General features: G+C 55.0%; 5 protein-coding genes across 5 annotated transcripts; 2 read left to right on the top strand and 3 right to left on the bottom strand.

Annotated features, from left to right (window-relative positions):
* Nucleotides 1-153: 153 nt before the first annotated feature.
* Nucleotides 154-938, bottom strand: BO87DRAFT_313138 (uncharacterized protein; the record flags this gene model as incomplete). The annotated part of the gene is made up of 2 exons (XM_025619605.1): nucleotides 154-729; nucleotides 828-938. 2 exons carry the CDS (start codon nucleotides 936-938, stop codon nucleotides 154-156), a joined length of 687 nt encoding a protein of 228 aa, XP_025477661.1.
* Nucleotides 939-1,216: 278 nt separating this feature from the next.
* On the top strand, nucleotides 1,217-3,887 carry BO87DRAFT_378467 (rRNA (cytosine-C5-)-methyltransferase NOP2). Its single transcript, XM_025623795.1, has one exon. The coding sequence runs from the start codon at nucleotides 1,262-1,264 to the stop codon at nucleotides 3,557-3,559; it is 2,298 nt and encodes a 765-aa protein (XP_025477662.1). The 5' UTR covers nucleotides 1,217-1,261; the 3' UTR covers nucleotides 3,560-3,887.
* Nucleotides 3,888-4,057: 170 nt separating this feature from the next.
* On the bottom strand, nucleotides 4,058-8,589 carry BO87DRAFT_113712 (putative MATH and UCH domain protein). The gene is made up of 4 exons (XM_025617897.1): nucleotides 7,902-8,589; nucleotides 5,746-7,839; nucleotides 4,945-5,692; nucleotides 4,058-4,889 (listed from the first exon to the last, which is right to left on the bottom strand). The coding sequence occupies exons 1-4, from the start codon at nucleotides 8,317-8,319 to the stop codon at nucleotides 4,313-4,315; spliced, it is 3,837 nt and encodes a 1,278-aa protein (XP_025477663.1). The 5' UTR covers nucleotides 8,320-8,589; the 3' UTR covers nucleotides 4,058-4,312.
* Nucleotides 8,590-10,492: 1,903 nt separating this feature from the next.
* On the bottom strand, nucleotides 10,493-11,693 carry BO87DRAFT_398833 (deoxyhypusine synthase; the record flags this gene model as incomplete). The annotated part of the gene is made up of 2 exons (XM_025625390.1): nucleotides 10,493-11,392; nucleotides 11,466-11,693. The coding sequence occupies 2 exons, from the start codon at nucleotides 11,691-11,693 to the stop codon at nucleotides 10,493-10,495; spliced, it is 1,128 nt and encodes a 375-aa protein (XP_025477664.1).
* Nucleotides 11,694-13,658: 1,965 nt separating this feature from the next.
* BO87DRAFT_313143 (MYB DNA-binding domain protein) lies at nucleotides 13,659-20,106 on the top strand (the record flags this gene model as incomplete). The annotated part of the gene is made up of 2 exons (XM_025619607.1): nucleotides 13,659-17,858; nucleotides 17,929-20,106. The coding sequence occupies 2 exons, from the start codon at nucleotides 13,659-13,661 to the stop codon at nucleotides 20,104-20,106; spliced, it is 6,378 nt and encodes a 2,125-aa protein (XP_025477665.1).
* Nucleotides 20,107-21,899: the final 1,793 nt, after the last annotated feature.

Genomic DNA, 21,899 nt, shown 5'->3' on the forward strand with positions numbered 1-21,899 from the left:
GCAATTTCACACATAATAAACCACGCCACACATCCAAATCAATGTCAAAATAATTCCATGACAAGGTATCATATTACAATATACACATCTACCCACCATTAAGCACCCCACGCTCCCAACACATAAACCTAAATAGTAATATTAAATAACAACTCATTGCTTCTCCCAAGCCCCCTTAAACACCCCCCTCAACCTCCTCGCCTCCTCACTATCCTTCAACCTCTGCTCCAAGAACCCCTGCAAATCATCCCAAAACGCCTCCGTCCTCAACACCTCCTCCCCACTCGGCCCAACCGCCGCCTTAGGCACACCAGCAGCAGCAGCGGCGGCAGTAGCATTCCCATCTCCCTCACCACCCTCCACAACCTTCGCCCCTCCCATAATCATCACCCCAAACTCCACCTCCTTGCCTCCCGCCAACATCTCCGGCTCATCAGCCAACAACTCCGCAATCGTCTTCCCCGTCACCGGCTTCCGCTTATACAGAATCTTGATCTTCTCCAATGACACCTTTCCGTCCTGTGCGTCAACCACCCGTTCCTGAACTGCGTCTTTGAGATCCTGCACTGAGGTCGTGGTGATGGGTGCGTTGGGCAAGGTGAATTCGAATGCGGGGTTGCGTGCGCTCTTCACGTGTACGGTTATGGATTTCGAGGAGCCCGGGGCTTGCGTCCGGTGCACTTTCTTGGGCATTTCGGGGTGCGGGGCGCTGAGGCGGGGGAGGAGGTACTGTTTGTTTTTATTGTTAGATTTATTGGGTTATGGGGGTCCAAGTGGGAGGGTATAGGGAAGAGGGGAGGGAGGGGGGCAGGATGGGATGGACGTACAGGGACGCGAGGCCCGACTCGCTCTTCGTCCAGAACATAGTCTGCTCGGAGCTTGATGGGGCGGGAGTCGAGCGATGAGAGGAAGGATTTGATGAAGGCGACTTCGGACATTTTCGCGGTTTTCTTTAATATAGGTGGCTGAGGCAGGTTGTATGTCGAGCGAGAAAGTGTATAGGTGGAGTAGATGAGATAGAGACAGTCAATATGGATGCGGCATGTGGTAGTGCCATTACCCAATTGGGCGGTAGCTGAAGCCCATCCCTCTGACTGCATTGAGTGCCTCAGGCTACAATACTTACCGCCTTGCGGGACTCTTTCTGCCGGCGCCAACCGCCCGCAGAAAAAAAAGTAACGAAAGAAAAAAGTTTGGATTTCTCCGCTTCAGACTCCAGTTATCCAACTTTCACCACCCTTGTCCCATTCACATTTTCATTATGGGTGTCGGTCGTCGTATGAAGAAGCAGGGCCCTCCGGCCCCGCTGGATGAGTCTAAGATCACCATCTACAAGAAGCGCAAGGCTGGTGAGCCCGAGTCGAAGCCCGAGACGGGAAAGAAGCGGAGAAGATCTGATGCCGATGAGGAGAAGGTCGCGAAGCCCGCCGTCAAGAAGAAGGCCAATGGCGCTGTTAATGGCAAGGCGACCAAGGCTGAGGCTAAGCCTAAGGCTGAATCCAAGCCCAAGGCCAAGGCCGTCGAGAAGAAGCCGCAGTTCATGGACTCAGACGATGAGGACGACGATGAGGAAATGTCTGGTATTGAGGAAATGGATGCCGATGAGTTCGACGATCTGGACGGTATCAGCGATGGCTCGATGGATAGCCAGGAGGAGGACAACGACTCGTTCGTCGATTCCGACGATGATGACCACCCTCGCGAAACCATGTTCTCCGACGACGAAGACCTTTCCGACGCTGAGGAGAAGCTGACCGCCGCCAACATCGAGGGTTTGTCGCGCAAGCTGGACCTGCAGAGACAGGAAGAGGAGGAGGAGGCCGAGCGCGAAATGAAGGAATCCGCCATGCAGACCAACATCGCCGGTGACCGTCCCGATGTCTTCGGCGACGCCGAGGGCACCCAGCCCGGCCTGGCTCCCGATCTCCAGCTGCTCCGTACCAGAATCACCGACACCATCCGTATCCTCGGTGATCTGAAGACCCTCGGTGCCCCCGGCAAGTCTCGTACCGATTACACCCAGCTGCTCATCGCCGACATCTGCACCTACTACGGCTACACCCCCTACCTCGCCGAGAAGCTCTTCAACCTCTTCACCCCCATGGAAGCCTTCGCCTTCTTCGAAGCTAACGAAACCCCCCGTCCCGTCGTCATCCGTACAAACACCCTCCGCACCAACCGTCGTTCCCTGGCCCAGGCACTCATCAACCGTGGTGTCGTGCTCGAGCCCGTTGGCAAGTGGTCCAAGGTCGGTCTCCAGGTCTTCGAATCCGCCGTTCCCCTCGGTGCCACCCCCGAATACCTGGCCGGTCACTACATCATCCAAGCCGCCTCTTCATTCCTCCCCGTCATGGCCCTCGCCCCGCAACCCAACGAGCGTGTTCTCGATATGGCCTCCGCCCCCGGTGGTAAGACCACCTACATCTCCGCCCTCATGCGCAACACCGGCTGCGTCATCGCCAACGATGCCAGCAAGCCCCGTGCCAAGGGTCTGATCGGTAACATCCACCGTCTGGGCTGCAAGAACACCATCGTGACCAACATGGATGCCCGCACCGCCTTCCCCAAGGCCATGGGCGGGTTTGACCGTGTCCTTCTCGATGCCCCCTGCACCGGTACCGGTGTCATTTCCAAGGACCCGGGCGTCAAGACCTCCAAGAACGAGCGCGACTTCCTCGCCATTCCCCACATGCAGCGCCAGCTTCTCCTGGCCGCCATCGACTCCGTCGACCACGCCTCCAAGACCGGCGGCTACATCGTCTACTCCACCTGCAGTGTCACCGTCGAAGAGAACGAAGCTGTCGTGCAGTACGTCCTGCGCAAGCGTCCCAACGTCAAGCTCGTCGACACCGGCCTCGGCGACTTCGGCAGCCCCGGTATGACCAGCTACATGGGCAAGCACTTCGACCCCAAGATGACCCTCACGAGACGCTACTTCCCCCACCGCGAGAACGTCGACGGTTTCTTCGTCTGCAAGCTCAAGAAGACCGCCGCCTCCCCTACCCCCAAGCCTGGCGATGCCGCTGCCGCTGCCGCTACCTCTACCGATGGCACCTCCGCCAAGAAGTCCAAGACCCCCTCCGTCGCCTCCACCACCACCGATGACGACGAACCCATCGACAAGACCCCCATCACCGACGAAGACGGTATGGTCATCGAAACCGAAGGCGGCAGCTTCGGTCCCTTTGAAGAGGACGAGGAAGACGCTGCCCGTATCGCCCGCGCCGAGCGCAACCGTCTCCGCCGTAAGGGTCTGAACCCTAAGGCTGTTCTGAACAAGCCCGCCAAGTCCAAGTCCAAGGACGAGTCCTCCGACTCTCCCGCTGCCGAGAAGAAGACCGAGGAAAAGAAGGAGAAGGAGACCCCGAAGAAGGAATCAAAGGAAGAGAAGCCCAAGCCCAAGTCCAAGACTGAGTCCCCCAAGCCCGCCAAAACCAAGACACACACAGAACCCGTCACAACAAAGAAGCAGCAACAAAAACCCACCACCACCACCTCTGCACAAGAACCCACAGAGAAGAAGACGAAGAAGACCGCCAAGAAGACGAGCAAGAAATGAATGAGTAACCAAATAAGTAACCCATTTTCTGCTACCTTGATTGATTCTTACTTCCCCTTCTTGTAATCTAACTCATGAGGTGACTGTTGTTGTTGATGTTCATGGTTTGACATAAAAAGCATTCATTTATTTGTCTTGTTATTGTCTTGTCTTGTTGGTCTGTACGGGCGGCGCATGCATATGTTTGTCTATATTTCTCTTTTCTTTTTTTTTTTGGTATGATGATGATGATGGTGGTAGATAGATAAATAGCTTCGTTCTTCTACTTGGGCTGGGTGAGTGAGTTGAGTCGAGTCGAGTCAATAGATACCATTATTTTCTTCTTTTATTTTGTTCATTCATGGTTGTATAGTTAGGTATTGTAGATGGGTGATTATGTATAACTGGCACGATGACTGAGTTTATTTATAGTTGCTTGAACGATGCCCTAGTAGTTGAGCTATTGCTGTGAAAATGCTACAGTGTCTACAATAGTATTTATTTACTGTGGGAATGTAACATGTAACTGCAAGTTCTTGATTGCTTAACTTCATGAAACTGAAACGAATAGTATGATCAAGTTTAAACTCCAAATCTGCTGACAATATCGTGTCTAATATCAACCAAACCAATCACTCCGGTCTTTGCAACATCCTGGGTATGATGAATTCTTCAATGCAATATTAATTGTAACCAAATGCAGCGGGGACGCATATCTCTATTTCCCCATTTGCCCTGCAACAAAGTTGGGATGAGGGCAGGCAGACGGGCTCACTATGTGCGGTAGATCTTAACCACACTGATGATGTTCTTCCGGCAAATGGGACAGAGATCGACCTGGCGAGCGCAGGTCACGCAGGCACAAACATGCCCACAGTCATAGAACAAGGCGTCTTGCTCCTCTCCGTAACAGATCTGACACAGATCCATTTCTTCATCGGCTACCTCCCAGTAGCTGATGCCCTTGCCGTGGCGTTTGCCGTCCTTGTACCCGCCGACATACTTGTTGCCTGTCTTGCGCTCGACGTACGTGCCCTGTCCGTGACAAATGCCGTCGAACCAGTCACCGTCGTACGTGTCCCCGGTCGGATACTCCATGAAGCCGGTTCCATGGCGCTTGCCTAGCACGAAATCTCCGACGTAGGTTGCGGCAAGGTCAGAGATGTGCTTGCCCTTGCCGTGGAAGTGACCCTTGTTGAACTCCCCACTGTAGTAGTCGTTCGTGAACGATGCATCAATGGTCTTGAAGCCAGTGAAGGCACGCGTGGGGTGGTTGCGAGAATCAGCCCACAGATAGCGGACTAGCTGATCGGGATTGCCGAAGAGACCGGCCACGTTGAGCTGCAATCGTCTATAGGGGTAGGGGTTAGTCTGGGTGTAATGACATGATAATAGGTTGCGCTTACCTGTCCTTGTTCAACTTGTCACCCACAATAAAGCAGGTACCATCGGGAACATAAACCTCGAATGTCTCGCCCGAGGCCATGGTAGTCACGGTGGTTCCATCTACACGTTGCCAGATCTGGAAATCCTTCATTGGCGGCATCTTGAGATGTCTCCGGACGGCATTCTTGATGTTCTCTTCCTTCTTCGAGAAGAAGGATCCCACTGTGCGCAAGGCCTGCGCTTCCACATCGAACCTTTGGATGAAGTAGTACACGTGGTCTACTGGCTGGGGGACCTCCGGCTCGATTGACGGAGCAGGAATGTCTGCAGCTGTGCTAGCCTGAGTCTCAGGCTCAGCTGGTACCGCTTGACTGGGCTCCTGAGTGACCGGGGGAGCTGCATCAGGGACTCGGTCGGTATCCATCTGCTGGAGATCTTCCGCGATGATGGCAGCAATCACTGCATCATTCTCGGAGTCTCCAGTAGTAGGCGCACCCGTGCCGCTCAAGTCCGTAGGCACAGGATCCTGAGGGACGATTTCGATGTGTGAAACATTCACAGCACTGGTGATTGTCGCACCCCCAGTTGCACTAATGCTGTTCTCCGGTACAGTTCCCGATGAGCTCGCGCGGGCAGCTTCACCTTCGGGAAGAGGCAATCTATCTTCCGAGGATTCTGAACCCGCGCGTTCGACCACAGCCTCCTCAGGCTTGGCTTGAATCGAAATCGCCTGTGGTGGATCCGCTATGGCGAAGAATTTGGCGTTCTCTGCTCTTGTGAATTAGTAAGGTGTATAATACGTAAGGGAGGAAGATACATACCATCAGAGACAACCTGCATCCAGAAACGGACCGTCTTCAGCGGAAAGTCCAAGGTGCTCGTCAGGTCGGAGATACGAGCAAATGCAAGGGTAGGCCCGAACTGGTCACGAGTGTGACCGATCTGCCACAGCCGGACATGCTCGGCACAAGTGCTCTCGCTAGACTTGGCAGATGCCCACATGGCAATCTTCTTTCGGAGATCAACATAATTGGACGAGCGGGGCACAGTCAGATACATGACACCGTTTTCCAACTTGGCCTGTGACATCAAATCATACGTATCGAACAAGCTGCCCAATTGATCGTACTTCGGCAGCGAGTAGACCTCCACGTTGATCTCATCCTTGTCGCACTTGTCATCCAATTGCACCGGAGGGATGCCCGTTTCATAGTACTCTTTCAGACTCGCGGGCACGTCCCATGGACCTTGCGGGCCAGGCAAGAACTCCTGGACGACATCACTGCGGATGTACATCACGGCAATGGCAACATCATGGCCGGTCTTGTGGTCCACCTTCTGGAAGGCGTCCAGGCCGAGGTGAGGGCCCAAGGCGGTCTTCCGAGTCAGGCATTCGACACGGTTGTCACTGCCATCATCGAAAGCAAGCCACCTGGTTCCAGGGCCTCCCGGTCGCAGAATGCTGAAGAACTTGCCAGACGTACGCCGGCCACGGTGAACGATGTAGCCGTAGAGGACGTATTTGCCTTCCTGGCCATCCAGCAGCCATGGCGTCAAGTCCAGCTCCTCATCCAGATCAACTCGGTTGTAAAGCAAACGCCATTGCCGAGCAGCCTTGTCCAACTTCTGACGGCCCAACTCCAAGTGAAGCACCGGGGGAAGCACCCAGCGTCCGGGCTTGGCACTCAAGTACCAGCTGAAGGCTTCACTGGTGGTCTTGACTTGGTCAGCCGGCACACAAATTCGGGAGTTGTAGTCCTTCGGGACAGTGTTGATCACGTCCTGAGTCTGCGCTTCGCTGGGGAGCGACTCGATTGACGGGCTGTCGAACAGCCTGGCCAATTCCTGCCCCGCGTCTGTGCCTGCCAGTTCGATTTCGAGCGTGCGGCGTAAACGTTCCCAGAACTCGCACACATCGCCGGAGTATTCGTGCAGGTTACGCAAGGTCGAGGTGATCATGTCCGTATCCACATACTGCAGCGATTGGCCCCGGGAGCGCAGTTGCCACAGGAACTTTTGTAGTGCATCGCAGAGCGGCTTCGGCTTGACATCGCAGCTAGTCAGATGCTCCAGGACATTGGCCTTCTGGATGATCTTGCAGAAAGGCGCCATATGCACCCAGGTAGCCAACCCAGCCACCTCGGCACTATGGTTGATGACGGAGTCACCCAACGGCCGGTAGCCCGTGAGACTCAGGCTGTCCCACGTCGGCTCGGTGTCACTAGCATGCCACCAGAGGGAGCGGGTGGGGTCGTCGACAATGCGGATATACGCATCAAACGCCAGGGTATCGTTGCGGAGAAGCGCCTGACGCTGGCCTCGCTGGCGGCGGTGGATCTGGTCCCAGGGACCGTGGAAGTTGGTCCAGCCCCAGTCCAGGTTGTGGGGGTTGAACTGATGGCACGAGGACTGCATCCAGCCCGTCCGCGGCTCCTCGGGGTTATACAGAATGACGCCAATTTGAGCCGAAACCCGCCAGGACTTGGTGCCGGTTGAATCTGCCTGATGAGCGGCAGCGGGGTACTGGGCCTTGAAAGCCTCCAACCAACTTGCGGAATCGTTGGTCTGAGCGAACTTCATGTCGACGTCCGGTGCATTGACATCCAGGGCTGCATCAGCCGGGCCGTGCATTACCTTAAACTCGCTCTCGGGCAGATTCTTGTCGGGCGGGGGCATGGTCGGAGAGCACTCGATGTAGATACTGAGCGAATTCACGTTGTTCCCACGGGGGAAGAACTTGATGGTCCACCAATAACCACCCATGTATGCGGGCGGAGAACGCATGATCTTGACGCGGTTGGGGGCGTCTGGGGTGCCTCGCACGCCCTTGATCTTCCATGTCATGCGGGCCTTCTCCGCCGGGCGGTATTCGGGGTCGTCCAGATCGGGGTGGAAGTTCTTCTCCCAGTAGTCATCTGATGTTGTCAGCTATCATAGTTCTGAACCAGCTCTGCCGGAACTGCTTGTGTGAGCTTACACTCGTAGGCGCTGTAGTCGCCATCCGCCGCCGATTCAATTTCCTTCATCTCTGCCTCATCGGGAACCGACAGATCCTCCTCGATATCAGCCCAGTAGGCATGTTCCAGCTCCGGTTGGGGGGGCTGAATCACCGGAACGGGGTCTGCTTGCACCGGAGGCGGGATATCGACTCGAGGTGCCTCATCCTGAATCTCGACTGGGGGTGAATCCGATGAGGGGGGCTCTAAGGGGATGCTTGTTGTGATGGGGTTTGTGACAGGGACTGTAGAGTCATCTGTAGCCGCCTCGATGGTGACGGTGGTTTCCCTGACCGACTCAGGGGGGACTTGAGTGCTGAGTGTGATGGGTTGTTGTTGTTGTTGTTGTTGCTGCTGCTGCTGCTCCACATTGGAGCCAGAATCCGGAGAGGCATCCATTGTGCAAATAGAAAGAAAGAAAGCAGACAGACAACGAAGACAACTAACTTAGCAGAGAAGACAACCGACACAGTTCAGATGAAAAGAGAGGACAGTTGCAAAGCAGCAGCAAATAAGCCGACCAACCGGTAGGCTGACAGAGCCGCAGGTGAGAAGAGCCAAAGAAGAGAGCAACACGAGTAGCCTTGGCAGCCAGGCTCTGAATGCAAGTGAGACTGATCTAGGCAAACCCACACATTCAGATGCTGCTGTGGAGGGGAAAAGAAGAAGAAGAAGAAGAAATAAGAGAGAGATGAGATTCTCCTCACAATCGGCAAGGGAGGGTGGGGATGGAGGGGAAGCAAGAACTCAAGGTGGCAGAAGAGGAATAAAAAATAGGACAAATCACACCAGAAGAGCAATAGCGAGCAATGACAAGCCAGATAAAAGCACGACAGCCCAACGAACAAGTAAGTTAACCAACGAAGCAATGAAAGTCTAGAAGGTCGGGCGATAAGAATAGGCAACTGGGCTTATCAGCACCAGTAGAACGAGTCTAGTACTAGTACTTTAGTGAGGGAAACTGGGGTAACCCTAGGCCCAGAGCGGTAAACCCAAGGAACAATCGGCGAGGGTGGATAGAAGGGGGTCTATAATATATATATATAGATCGGGCGGGAAGTGGGAGTGATAGAGAGGGGTGAAGATAAGGAAAAAGAGAGAAGTTGAGATGGGAAAGGAAGAGAAAGAAGGATGAAAAGGGGAAAGAAAGAAAGACACTTCTCTCGAAACGAAAGAAGAAAAGCAAAAAATATTGAGAGAAACAAAAAAAAGAAGAATTGATGGGATTGGGAAAAAAAGAAAAAAGAAAGGAAATGCAGCATAGAAATGGGGGAAAAAAGAAAAAGGATGAGGCGGCAATGCAGCCCAGGACCAGATCACGGATCCTCACCGCTGGTTGGCATCCAATGATCCTCTGGCAGCTGCTGCTTGAGGGTCCGCAACCTGGACGCGGACTGGCCCAACTTGTCCCCTTCAAGTCTTGCCTTCGACTGACCCCCCTGCAATCCACTCCCGATGGAACTGGAACTGGAACTGGACCTTCTTTCTCGATTGCCACCCGGGTCCCAATTTCGGATCCGTCAGGTGGTGGTGCCCCCTTGAGTATCTCTCTCCCTCTCCCCCAAGTCCCAACGGATAAAAGAATTCGGGGTGGGAGAAATCAATCAATCTACTCCATACCAAGGAAAATGATATGATACGGGCCTGCGATTCGACCGAATGACCGGACGGATCGACTGCGCGGGGCGTCGCATCCCTGCAGCCCAGAGAAAGACAGGAACTGACCTGTCATTAGTCTGCTTCAATCAATCAATCAATCCTTCTTCGGAGCTCGTAATCTCATTAATCATTTGTATCACTCTATATCCATTATCCAAACACAAGACAAAAATCTAATCTATACCATACCTCCATACTAATTCCCCCTCCATCCTGCATGTCAATATTATCTTCCCATGACAGGTCAATCAGGGCAATCAGTTGCTTGAATGGATCCCCCACCAACAAGTGGGTGGCAAGTTAAGTCGGAAGAATGAAACTTTATTGCCATGAAAACCCCGTGCCGACCGCAATGATCGACCGGTGGAACGACCCCCGGCAATCCAAGTCCATCTCAACTCTCTTCCTCCCCATGATTTGCCATCCACCTTCGTTCGTCCTTCCAAACTTTGCCTCCGCCGAGGTTCCAAAGCCTGTGGGTTCCGGACTTCCGGCTCTTCAAGGGGGCGGGCGGCTGCTCTTCTCCGTGCAGAATTCATCCCAGGGGGTTGGCCCCTCTTGCGTGCTTTGTTTTGTCCTGTTCTTTTTTTTTCTTCTTCTTTTCTTTCTGTGTTTGATCGGAACCAAAGCCTCCGATTTGCCTCCTAACTCGAGGGGATGATGTGGGGCGCCTTTCGCGTGCCTGCCACGCCGGGGCCCGCCCCTGTCGCTGCCCCTCTGTCAACCAAACGGCCCGAGCTGTCGTGAAGGGGGGAAGCTCTCACGGTCGATAGACACAGCAGGCCTAGGTCGGGTCGTAATCAATTTTTTTTTTATCAAGTTGAGAGGAAGCATTGCGAAAAGTAGAGGGGAGTTGGCGTTTAACAGATAGCAGAGAATATGCCTATCGGAGTGATGTCCCTCAAACTCACACTCAGTTCTGAGACGTTTCACCGTTGGGGGTCGCCGGACTGGCTCGGGCAAACGAGGCCGCAACTATGAGCGGGAAGACCACTGTGGCTTCTGCATAGACCTTGACGGCCTTGGCGTCGGCTTTGATCTTACCCCAGCTGACGGCCTCATCCGGTCGGGCCCCCGCATCGCTGCCGTCAAACTCCTGTCCCGTATTGATGTACACGGCATGCTCGGCCCCGTTGCGCATCAGACAGGCGTTGGCAATGTGATGTTTGATGACTCCGCCACCCAGAATGATCATGCCGGCCCGCGCGGCCCGGACAGCCATGGTGTTGATGCGGCGCACATCGTCCACAATGTCGACCCGCAGCCGTTGCGGAGAGGAGCGGTAGGTGTGGAAGTAGAGCATATCGCCCAGGGAGCCGTCGGTGAGGGCGGGACAGAAGATCGGAATGTTGTTACGAGCAGCCCAGTACAGAACCGAGTCCTCGTGGTTGATCTCGCGGCCGAGGCGTTCAATGATTGTGCTGGGGGTCCAATGCAATTCATCCTCCTCATCGCCAGTCTCCAGTGCCTTCTTCTTGGCAGCCTCCTGTTCCTCCAGCATCTTATCCAGGATGGGGATCAACCAGTCTTCAAATGCACAGTAGTTGCTGTTCGGGACGATGAGGTTGCCGATCCGGTTCAGTCCTTTGGCCCGCAGTCCGGCGCCGGGGGCAGTAAACGAGCCCATGTAGGTGGGAGCCAGGCATTTGATAAGATCTTCCTCAACACCGCCGGCCGTGGTGACAATGGCGGAGACGTGACGGTTGCGGACCAGGTAGCGGATGGTGTCTCGAAGGCCGGAGGAGATCAGGTTGGAAGTGTATCCGAGAAAGATGGTGGTCTTCTCGCCGGTCTCTGGATGACGGTAGGCTTGCTATGTAAAGGTGTCACGGAATTAGCTACACTGCTAGGTCACTCAATGGCCGGGAAGAAGACAGGATGCGAACCATCTCGTTGACGATGCGGGCGGCTTCAGCGACCGCACTGCCCTGGAATCCGGTGTATTTCATGTTGTCCACCATCTCGGCGACCGTGATATCCCGGCCTTGGAATCGGTCAAAGTCGACGCCGCTGACCTGCTGCGTCCCCTCAGGCACGGGCTCCGAGGCCACCAACACGGCATCGGTGACTGCAGAGGGAGGGGCATTGCCCGCGGCGGAGTCTTGTGCGGACATGGCTGTCGAGCGAAAAGAAAATATAAACCAGAATGCCGAAGTAATCAATAGCGTGAAGAAAATGCCGAGTCTATCAATTAAGCGGGGACCAAATTGATATAGGCGAGGAGTAAACCCGGGGCACTCAAATGCGGGATGAATTGGATGATGATCCCCTCCGTCTCTTCTGGAAATTTTTCTGCAGGCGGCGGGATTGGCGGGGGTGTGACAGCCCGTTTCGTGACACCCGCCATGCTGATGCCCCAGGCAGTAAGGCAGTAAGGCAGTCAGGCAATAAGCTAGACCGAGCCATCGCCGGGTAAGTCCCAGCGATCCTCCGTACACCTTTAAGCTAGCCAATGAATGCCTGAGGCATAAACATGTAAGTTAGTCATCATTGATGGGGCCTTCCCGACAGGGCAAGAGATCCTCGCCTGAGGCATGCACGCCGGGGGAGGCGATCCAGAGTTATTTTTGAGTTCCCTTTAACTAGTCACACTAAGACCAGTCAGTCGTGGCCGAGGGAAAGTCCCTGGCCCAACTAAACTCAGCCCATCCAACCATCCAACCGCTGCCCTTCACCAGGGATCCATCCATCGTCTCTGCCCCATTTCTCCTTCCTCCGTTTTTGTCTTTCAAGATCCTCTGCCTTCAAACCACCACCAAACTCACTCACTCACTCCCCCTCTCCCCCATTCTTCTCTTTCTCACCTTCAAATCGAACACCCCCCGCCCCTCTTCATCAGTTTACGCGCACATCATATACACACACTCACTCTTTTCCTTCATCTCGAATCTCTTTGTATTATTCGATTCAACAACTCGCGTCCCTACTTTATTCCCCCTCAGGCTGGTCCTCGACGTTTTCATTCGGCTCCGATTTCCGAGACACAGCAACGAACGGGTCTCGAATAATCCCAGAAGCAGACTTTCCCGTAACTGCTTGCAATTTGCGATTTTGCTGCCCGGCGTGGTCTCCTTGCAGGTCTACTTTGGGTTCACGGCTTGACACGTTGCATAGGCTCCCAGGTGCGGAGATTTCTCCTTTAATTTTGCTATTTTACGCGCGCTTTCCAGTTTGATGCCCAGTTTTGGTTTTTACGCCTGTCATTACTACCCTCCCTCCTTTTTTCTTGCGTTGGTCGTGGGCTGGGCTGGGCTAGTCGTCCGTGGGTGCAGGATCGTGCTTCACTTTTTGTCACCAGTCACTTTGTCCCGGAGACACGGGATCGGCCAGCATCGAACTTTCGGCACGCCTCCTTCAATCCCCCATTCCAAACCCAAATGTCAAACCCCAGGAGAAAGGGCCATGCTCCTCCTTTTTTCCTTTCTGGCGGACTGGGGTCAAATCCACCATGATCATGAACAGGTTCTGATCCTGTGACTTCCCTTGGACGATCGATCCACCTTGAAAAATGCTCCCACAGGCGCTGGCAGTTCCGGGTGAAACAGGCCGCGCCAAGTGGCTGGCGCTAAGGTGATGGAATCCGTCAATCATGGCTGCAATCTTGCTTCAGTGCCAAATTGGGATCCGCAGTCCGATTTGGGCGCCACTCATTGGCTGCTTAGCTAAGCTGGCCTGCCTGGCTGCCTGGCCCGTGCCCCCTTCCATGCTTCCCTGCCGTCACGTGCTCTCCACTCCCCGTTCGCCGCCTTAGGCGCTTCTGACTGGCCGCTGCTGCTGCGGCCGGCGGCTGTCTCGTCTCGTCTTGTCTTGCCTCTGCTGGGACCAGTTCCGTCCCTTTGCTGGCTATTCTTCCCTGCCTACCATTCATTGCGCTCATTGTGTGACCCTTTCTCTTGAGGTTTTTTTTCTTTTCTTTTTTCTGTGTTTTTTTTTTTTTCTTTTTCTTTTTTTAATAATACTCACATCTACTTACCATTCACATCACCATCACGATCTTATCTCAATTTACCTTGCAACTAACCTGTGGCAGGCTCTCCTGCCAGGTTACTTTAGCTCACGCTCACTAGCATGACCTGGTGATGTCGTCCAGATACCCTCCATTGTCTGGGTTCAATTCCCGTGATCGTTCGCCCCAACGCTTCGGTGACCGTCGACCCCCTGTTGGCCCCCGTGGCACTGATGATGCGAATTTACCCCCGCTGGGGAGAGAACCCCCCCGGGGTCCCAAAGCCTTGATCGATCCCCCGCGAGGAGCCCCATTCGGTGGGCGTGGCAGAGGTTATCCGGGCCGTGGAGATTTTCGGGACCGGGACCGCGACGTACGAGATCGAGATCGCGACCGTGATCGCGACTTTCGAGATATTCGGGATGGACCACCGCCCTTTCGCCGAGATCTCGACCGGGACCGAGACTGGGGCCGCCGTGACCGCGACTTCGATCCCCGTGAGTCGCGGATCGGCTTTGGCCGTGGCCGCTCGCGCTCCCCTCCGCCTCCCCGCGACTTTCGCGATATGAGAGAACCCCTCGGACGAGATGCAGACATGATTCGAATGCGACGGGGCTCCCGAGACAGCATGATCTCGGTATCATCCGCAGTACCGGATGTCCCGTCCGGTGGCGGTCATCATCCCCGCAGTGGCCCACCCATGCGTGGACGGGGCCGAGGTGAATGGGACTCGGGACGTGGTCGTGGTCGAATGCCGTACCTGGACGATCGAGACTCCTTCAGACGTCGAAGTCGGTCACGAGACGCCCGCTGGGACCGGGAGCGCGAGCGCGAGAGGGACCGCGATCGGGAAAGGGATCGGGAGCGTGAACGAGACCGGATTTTAGATCGCGAGCGGGACCGTGATCGTGATCGGGACCGCGACCGGGTGATCCTCGATCGTGATCGCGATCCTGAGCGGCGCGAGCGCGACAGGGAACGGGAGCTCGAACGACGGGAAAGGTTCGAACGGCGGGAGGAGGTGGACCGTCGGGTTGAACGCGATGAACGTGACCGACCCGGCGATCATTGGAAGCGCGATCGTCCTCCCAGTCGCGCCGAGAATCGAATCCCGAGCAGCTCAACAGTGTCGTCGGTGACTGGGCCAACTGTCCTCCCGGTTCCTGGTCTGCCTGAACGGCTTCCAGACCCTCCACCCGCAGAGCCCCCTCGTAAGCCCTCGGGAGGAGAGGCACGTCGTGATTCGCAACGCATGGACCGCATTGAACGTATTGAACGCATCGAGCGCATCGAACCACCGGCGCCTCTCCCGGAGCAGCCAGCGAAGGACTTGGTTCCTCCTCCCGTGAAACGATCCCCGCCCCCCGCTGCTCCCCAGGTGCCAGCATTCGGTTCCGTCACCGCGCCCCTTCCCGAAATTTCTGCCGAGAAACCTGAGAAGCCTGAGAAGCAGGATAAGCAGGACAAGCCGGAGAAGCCAGAGAAGCCAGAAAAGCTTGAGAAGCCTGACAAGGTCGAAAAATCCGAAAAACTGGAGAAACTCCCGGTAGATTCGACATCAACAGCCGCCGCAGCTACGAGATCGGAGAAGGAACGGCATGAGCTTCCGCCAAAAGCCCCAATGCATCCACCGACCGCGCCCAAAGCGGAGCGAGGTCCTCCCCAACAGCCGCTGGAGCAAAGGGTTCGACGTGATGATACGCGCCGTGAAGAAACGCCTGATATCCCGCTGAAGCCTGAGCCGGCTACCCGTCCCCCGAAGCCGCATGTCGCAGCAGCAGCCGGCGGGCCGAAACCGACAGATATCTCACCTCCTACTGCTCCCGCGGCGATGGTTCAGAAAGATGCACCAGGCGCTCACGAAACACCGTCTCCAAGAAAGCTAGGGCCCACAATAACCTCCCCAGAACTTGGACGGAGGCCATCGGCCGCAGGGTCAGCCACTTCCCCGGGTCCGCACACTTCACCTCGGATGCCTACATCGAGTATTCCTACCGGACCCCGTGCGCTTCAGCAACGCCCGTCAATCCCTCGTGGCTCTTCGAAAGCTATGAAACAATGGGTGCGTGCGGGATTCCCCGGCGCACCCTCTGGTCCAAGTGCTGCACCATCATCAAAGCGCGATTCCATCGATGGAAAAGAGCGAAGTCTGTCTCTTAGTGAAGACCTCAAGCTCGAGTCGCACAGCCAGGCCGATGAGTCTGCCAACGGACTCGAGGCGGGTGAGATTGTCGGCGAAGATGAACCGGTAGAATCAAAGCCCCCAAATCCCACGGTGTCGTTTGAGTCGGCCATGGACGTGGATATGCCCGAAATTGTCGCGAAAACGCCAGCTGCCGAAGAGAAGCCTGCGGAGAAGGAAGTGCCCAAGGAGGCGCCCAGTGAGGCACCTAAGGAGGCACCGAAGGAAGCACCGAAGGAAGCACCTAAAGAAGCATTGAAGGAAGCACCCAAAGAGGCACCCAAGGATCAGAGCACCGTCGTCATACCGGATTTTGGACGTTCAAGCGATGAAGAAGAGGACGAGAATGTTGTGTTTACACAAGACTATCTAGAAGAACGGAAGCAGATTTTCGAAAAGGATATGAATGCTCTCCGTGCCGAGCTGCCGCCCCCACCATTGGAAGACCCCAATATCGTGGCGCTACTTATGCGCATCCAGTATTTGGGGATGATTGCCCATGACCAGGTTCCTGAAAAGGCATCCACACCTCCGGTGTTAGCTAAGGATACCAAGATAGCCAAGGAGGAACCCTCGGCACCCGAGATGGAAAGTGAGCCGAATGGCAAGGCTGAAGAACATGAGCCACCAGCAAAGGTGGTGTTGGATTCTGTTCCTGCGGCCGATGCACTTACTCTCGAGAGTCTGCCGTTTTTGAACTCTGGCCCACCCACACCGTTATCGGACTTGGAGGTTTACCAGGAGAATGCGGCCACTCATGAACGTCTGAAGGACACCTTCCGCGACATCATCATGAAACGTCGCAAGGACGTGGCGCGGAAGAATGCCGAGTTGAGATTGGATTACCTTTCCTACTACAAGCCTTGGAGGCTGAATGTGTGGGAGTTGGACCATGCGAAGGAAAAGACTTCGGGTAGTCCCGGGCCCACAACACCACCTGCTGCCCCAGCCACGGCGACGCCTACACCTACGGTGGAAAGCGGAAGACGGTACAAGGGCAATAGCGAACTGGACTTCCAAAATGCCCTGCGCGCCTCTGAGATTTCTGCCCAAGAAGAACTGGAGAGGCGTCGCGGCAACAAGGCTACTGCGCAGCCGGACCTCGCCCGCGAGGCTGTGATTCCTGAGATGCTTGAGCCCCCAGAGGTGAAGGCAGGCATCTACAAAGACACCAACAACATCATTGACCCAGATCAGGCCATGGATGTCTTTGGGTTCCTGCCGCCTCGGAATGATTTCAGTCAAGAAGAGCACGAGATCTTTACCGACGCGTTCATGGCGCATCCGAAGAAATGGGGCAAGATTGCAGAATCGCTTCCAGGACGGGACTTCCAGCAGTGTATCATTCACTACTACTTGACCAAAGAAGAGATCAAGTACAAGGCCAAACTCAACAAACGGTGGAGCCGTCGTGGGCGTGCCCGGCGATCTGCTCGACCCAAGTCCAATGCGCTTATGGCTGACCTGGGTGTTGTCAAACCGGACTATGAAGGCGAAGAGGAGCCCGCTCCAGTCACCGATACGGGTCGTCCTCGACGTGCCGCTGCCCCAACGTTCGGAGACTCGTCTGCCGATACGGACAACAACGGCCGCCGTGGGAATGCCTCCAAAGATGGCGAGCAAGCAGAGAAGCCCAGTCGACGTGGACCTCGAAGCGGTACAGGCACGCGAGGTGGCCGACGAGGAAAGGCTGCCCAACAGCAAGCGCAGCAACAGCAGCAGCAGCAGCAGCAACAGCAAACACCACAGCCCACCCCCTCGGAGCAATCTCTCCAGAGCACGCCTGTTCCAGTGGCTGCCGCTGCCGTCACTCCTGCACCAAAGGTGGAGACGACGGAGCCATCCATGGATGGAGCCACCGACGCCCCGATCGTGCGGCCCAAGGAGCCGCAAGAGCGAGAGGTAAACGATGTGCCACCGCGCGTCAGGTCTGGTCGGGGACGTCCGAAGGAGGGTGTGTATGTCTTCGAATCTACTGAACAGGAGGCTCCAGCACCTACCCGGCAGCCCGAGGTAGGCGGCTACGGGTCTCTACAGCCGACGAGTTACTGGTCGGTGCCTGAACAGCGCGATTTTCCTTTGCTGCTGGCGCACTTTGGTCGTGACTTTGAGGGTATATCCAACTTCATGAAGACGAAAACCACAGTCATGGTATGTTTTTCCCCTTCACGCCCACACCTTCCTGAATCATCCAGGCTATCAGCAACTAACTTTCAAGTAGGTCAAGAATTATTTTCAGCGCCGCATTGACTCGGGCCAGAAAGATTTCGAAGATATCGTTGCCGATGCAGAGGGCAAGAAAGCTCGTGGTGAGCCTACAGGTCCATTGCCCGTTCCTAACTTCGCCTCTAAGCGGCGTTATGAAGCTACACCATCTTCTATCATCATGCCTCGGCCTCTCGCCCCGCACACTGATACCGCGCCGGATACAGATGATAGCCGTTTGGGATCCAAGGGCAAACCCGCCAGTTCAACCCCCCAGCAGGCGCCTCTGCAAGCTCGCGCAGGCCAAGAGAAAGAGCGAAATGTCTCGAGATACCCACCGCTTGCGCAAGCCGCTAGTGCTCCAATGGCAAGCGGCCCCATGCTTAGTGAGGATCCTGCTCGGGTCATGAGCTCTCAGGCACCCTTGCCATCGCGAACGCAGGGACCCCGATTGGGGTATTTTGCCGAAGAACGACGAGAAGTCCCAGCAACGGTGCTGTCGCACACAGCTGCCACACGGCCCCAGGAAGCCCCCATGTCCGTGCGACAAACTCCGGTATCCGCATCCGAGATGGCGCGGCTGGAACCTCTCCATGGCCAAGGGTTCCGACCCGCCAGCGTGGACGTGCACCGGTCACCATTGCTTCCGGCACAATCGGCGTTGCCAGGCTCGCAGCAGGCATATCTCCAACCTCAGCATCAACCTTCCTTGATGCCTACAGGATCCCACTCTCGTCAGCACAGCCTCACGAAAACGCCCAGCTCCCCGGCGCAACCGCTGCAGCGGCCGGAGCCGGAAATATCGCCTGTTCGACGTGATTCTATGTCGCAGCGGCCTTATTTCGCAATGCCAGGGCACGTTGGCATTCCTCAGTCCACCCCAATCTTGTCACCACCCAAGGAGCTGTCTCGACCTGGACCGCCTCCTGCGGAGCCGCCTGAGGCCCCTCGCGTGCCGGCGAAGCGGTCGAACATCATGAGCATCTTGAATGACGAGCCGGAAGAACCCCAGCCGCGCAAACGGTTCGCTGGCGACCCGTCGTCTTCGACACCCGCAGGGCATACTGGGTCACCCTCTCGGCCTGTCTACGGTGGGATGCAGTCACTCCCGCAACAGCCACCCCCACGTCAAGAGGAGACTGTTATGTCATCTCAGCAGAGAGCCCCAGCCTACGGTCCTCCAAGCCAGTATTTGCCCCCATCACGCGCCTACGCAGACTACCAGTCCTACAGTTCTGTTCCAGGAGGCTCCGCAGCGCCTGCGAATAACGATTGGATGGCCCGGTTTGACCCTCGCGGGCAGCCACCCCCACAACCACCGCAGGCTCCGTCGCAATCGAGTAGCCGTCCTACGACCACGCTTGCCTCTCAGCCACCCTACTCCCCCTATACGTCCACCCAATCTTTATCTAATCCTTCCTTGCCGAACCTCACCGCTCCATCCCCTGTCCCAACTCCCGCATCAGTGACTGCGCAGCGCCCAGCGTATCATGGATCCGCATATGCTCCTTCACCGGTGTCTCACGCACAGGCTACTGCGTCGTCCCGCGAACTGGCAGCACAAAGCCAGATGTATCGCCAGAGCATCGGTTCACCCACCCAGCGTACCAGCAGCCTCGCTTATGGTACCCGTCAAGGTCCGCCGACGCCGATACAATCTCCTGCGAATCTGCTGGGGATGGGATCGCGACAGCCACCAGGCACGGTATCGTACGCCTCGCCCGCGCCAGCCACGCCTGGATCCAGCCATATGTCTGCGCAACAACATGCGGCGCACCAGTCATATCAGCAGCACGTGCAGACCATGGTCAGTGGGGCTCATCAGCAAGCCGCGCACCGCCAGACGCTTGGATTGGCTAGTGGGCCGTACGGTCACAACACTCCACCCCCGCAGGCATCGGTCTCCCGGGCAGCGGGCTTGCCTGGACCTGGGCCGCAGTCGATGTCGATGGGTCGCTCCTACACACCCCCAGCAATCTTGCAGCCAAGTCCTGGCGGAGGGCTGAGCTATGCGCCCAGTGGACCTGCGGCCGTTGGGTCGATGCACCCCCTTCAAGCACGACCCGGGGGACCTGGAACGCTTGTGGAGGCGGTGCCGGGAGGTCACCCTACTCCAGGCCACCACCGAGTGTACAGTCAGGGGTCTAATGCCGGGCCATTGCCTGGGCCAATGTCACAGCACCCACCTCGATAGACTTGGAGTGAGAGGTGTTGATAATTTCATCTTTTGATTACATTGTCGCTGCACAGTCACCGCCATCTCTGTCTATACCGTGGGAGTGTGGTTTGTATTATTCTTAGAGCCATCTTTTGTTCTCATTCTTCTTCGATCTTTCACTTTTAATCCTGGTTGGATTGTTCGGCCTGGGCCGCATCTTCTTATGAATAATGTACAGTAGACGATTCGATGGATGGCAATAGTGAAAAGCATGAGACAGCGGGTGAAACAGTTAATTGAAGATATCTTGTAGCTATTCTTGATTGTAATTTGTAGGTCATTGTTGAGATCCAAAGTGGATCCTTAGAGCTGAAACGGCCGCTGGCGCGTGGCTAGTGGGAGCTGACGCACGCCGTGTCGTGGCATGTAGCACCCCATAGTGAACGATCCAATAAGACGGCTGGAGCGCTGTAAGCGAGGAGATCTAGCGCTGGAACCCAATATGACGCGTGAGCTAAGCTGAAGACTTGCGTAGTATTCAGTCAGCCTTATCGTGTAGATATATTGAGTAGCAAAAGGGAGTACTCTGAGTATCAGTAGTATTAATATGTGGAGTATATCCGATTTCACCTCTAGTAGTGTACACACTATATTTCCACACTCTGATAATCCAGAATTCAGTCATCATGTTATCCTCATCATACTACTACCCCCATGAACAGAGGATATATTATATCCCTCAATACCACCATCAGAATATCTCCACATCTTACCTACAAATCCCATTAACGACTTACAATCCGAAACAATTCCCCATTACAACACATACAGTTCACTACTACAACCCACTACCGAATCAATATCAATACCCACATACACATACACATATAAACAAACTCATACATCACAGACCACATCATACCCATCAACAGCACCCCACAAACCAACAAAACTCATCTCCAACACACGAACAAACAACCCACGATCTAAAGAATAGACTACACCATCGACGATATCAACATGCGCTTCTCCGGGAGGGACTAAGGAGACGGTTACATATTCATGATCTGTTGTTTCTTTTGGGTCATAAATATAAACATCCTGGTACTTTTAGTAGTATGGGTGGCGGGGGTATAGGTAAGTTCTATTTTCTTCCTTCTGTGGGAGGGAGGGTCGATTCAGGTTTATGTTTGTGCTTATAGTTTGTTAGGTGGAAGAGGGTATGAGGAGAGAGTATATTTCTATCCTTCTCATGTCCATGATGATGGTATGGGACAGGGGCTGGGAGTGAAGAGACGGGGTGGTAGTGATAGCAGTAGTAGTGAGTGGGAGGATAGATATAAGGGTTCGTTTCTGGATAGAGAATATAAATGTAAACGGAGACGGTTATAGATATAATACTCAACCCTTCCATCAACTTGTCCACATCTAGACATTCCCCTCCACGACACATATAGGATCAAACCAGTCTGTTCAGGCATACCAATTCTGCATGAATATAGCCGTATCTGAGCTAGCAGGTTATGTATAGGAAGGAACAAACATGTTGAAAGTAAGAAAAGGGACGAAGAACGAGAGGATGGTGAACTCAGAGGTTATTGGCTGGCAGCTAGCCAGTCCGCTGCAACAATTCATTTACACCCCAGTTTTGCCATTTATATGACTACGCTTTGCTTCTGTTGTATTCAGCTGTAATCAACTACAGCAACGACCTTCCTATGTCATGGCATGCGTTGCTTCGTGGGTTACGCGGGTTTGAGGGTTTTGAGGGCGATTAACCTCAAACAAGCGACTCTCTAGATCCGCTTGCCCTTCCCGATTTGTGAGGT

The sequence above is a fragment of the Aspergillus neoniger genome (assembly GCF_003184625.1).
Source record: "Aspergillus neoniger CBS 115656 unplaced genomic scaffold BO87scaffold_25, whole genome shotgun sequence".
Lineage (NCBI taxonomy): Eukaryota > Fungi > Ascomycota > Eurotiomycetes > Eurotiales > Aspergillaceae > Aspergillus > Aspergillus neoniger.

Excerpts from the sequence above, each read along its gene's own strand:
- BO87DRAFT_113712 (XM_025617897.1), bottom strand. The coding sequence starts at position 8,319 with ATGGATGCCTCTCCGGATTCTGGCTCCAATGTGGAGCAGCAGCAGCAG. Across the intron at positions 7,840-7,901 it reads CGACTACAGCGCCTACGAGT|ATGACTACTGGGAGAAGAAC; the intron begins GTAAGCTCACAC and ends TGACAACATCAG. Across the intron at positions 4,890-4,944 it reads GACAAGTTGAACAAGGACAG|ACGATTGCAGCTCAACGTGG; the intron begins GTAAGCGCAACC and ends CTACCCCTATAG.
- BO87DRAFT_378467 (XM_025623795.1), top strand. The coding sequence starts at position 1,262 with ATGGGTGTCGGTCGTCGTATGAAGAAGCAGGGCCCTCCGGCCCCGCTG.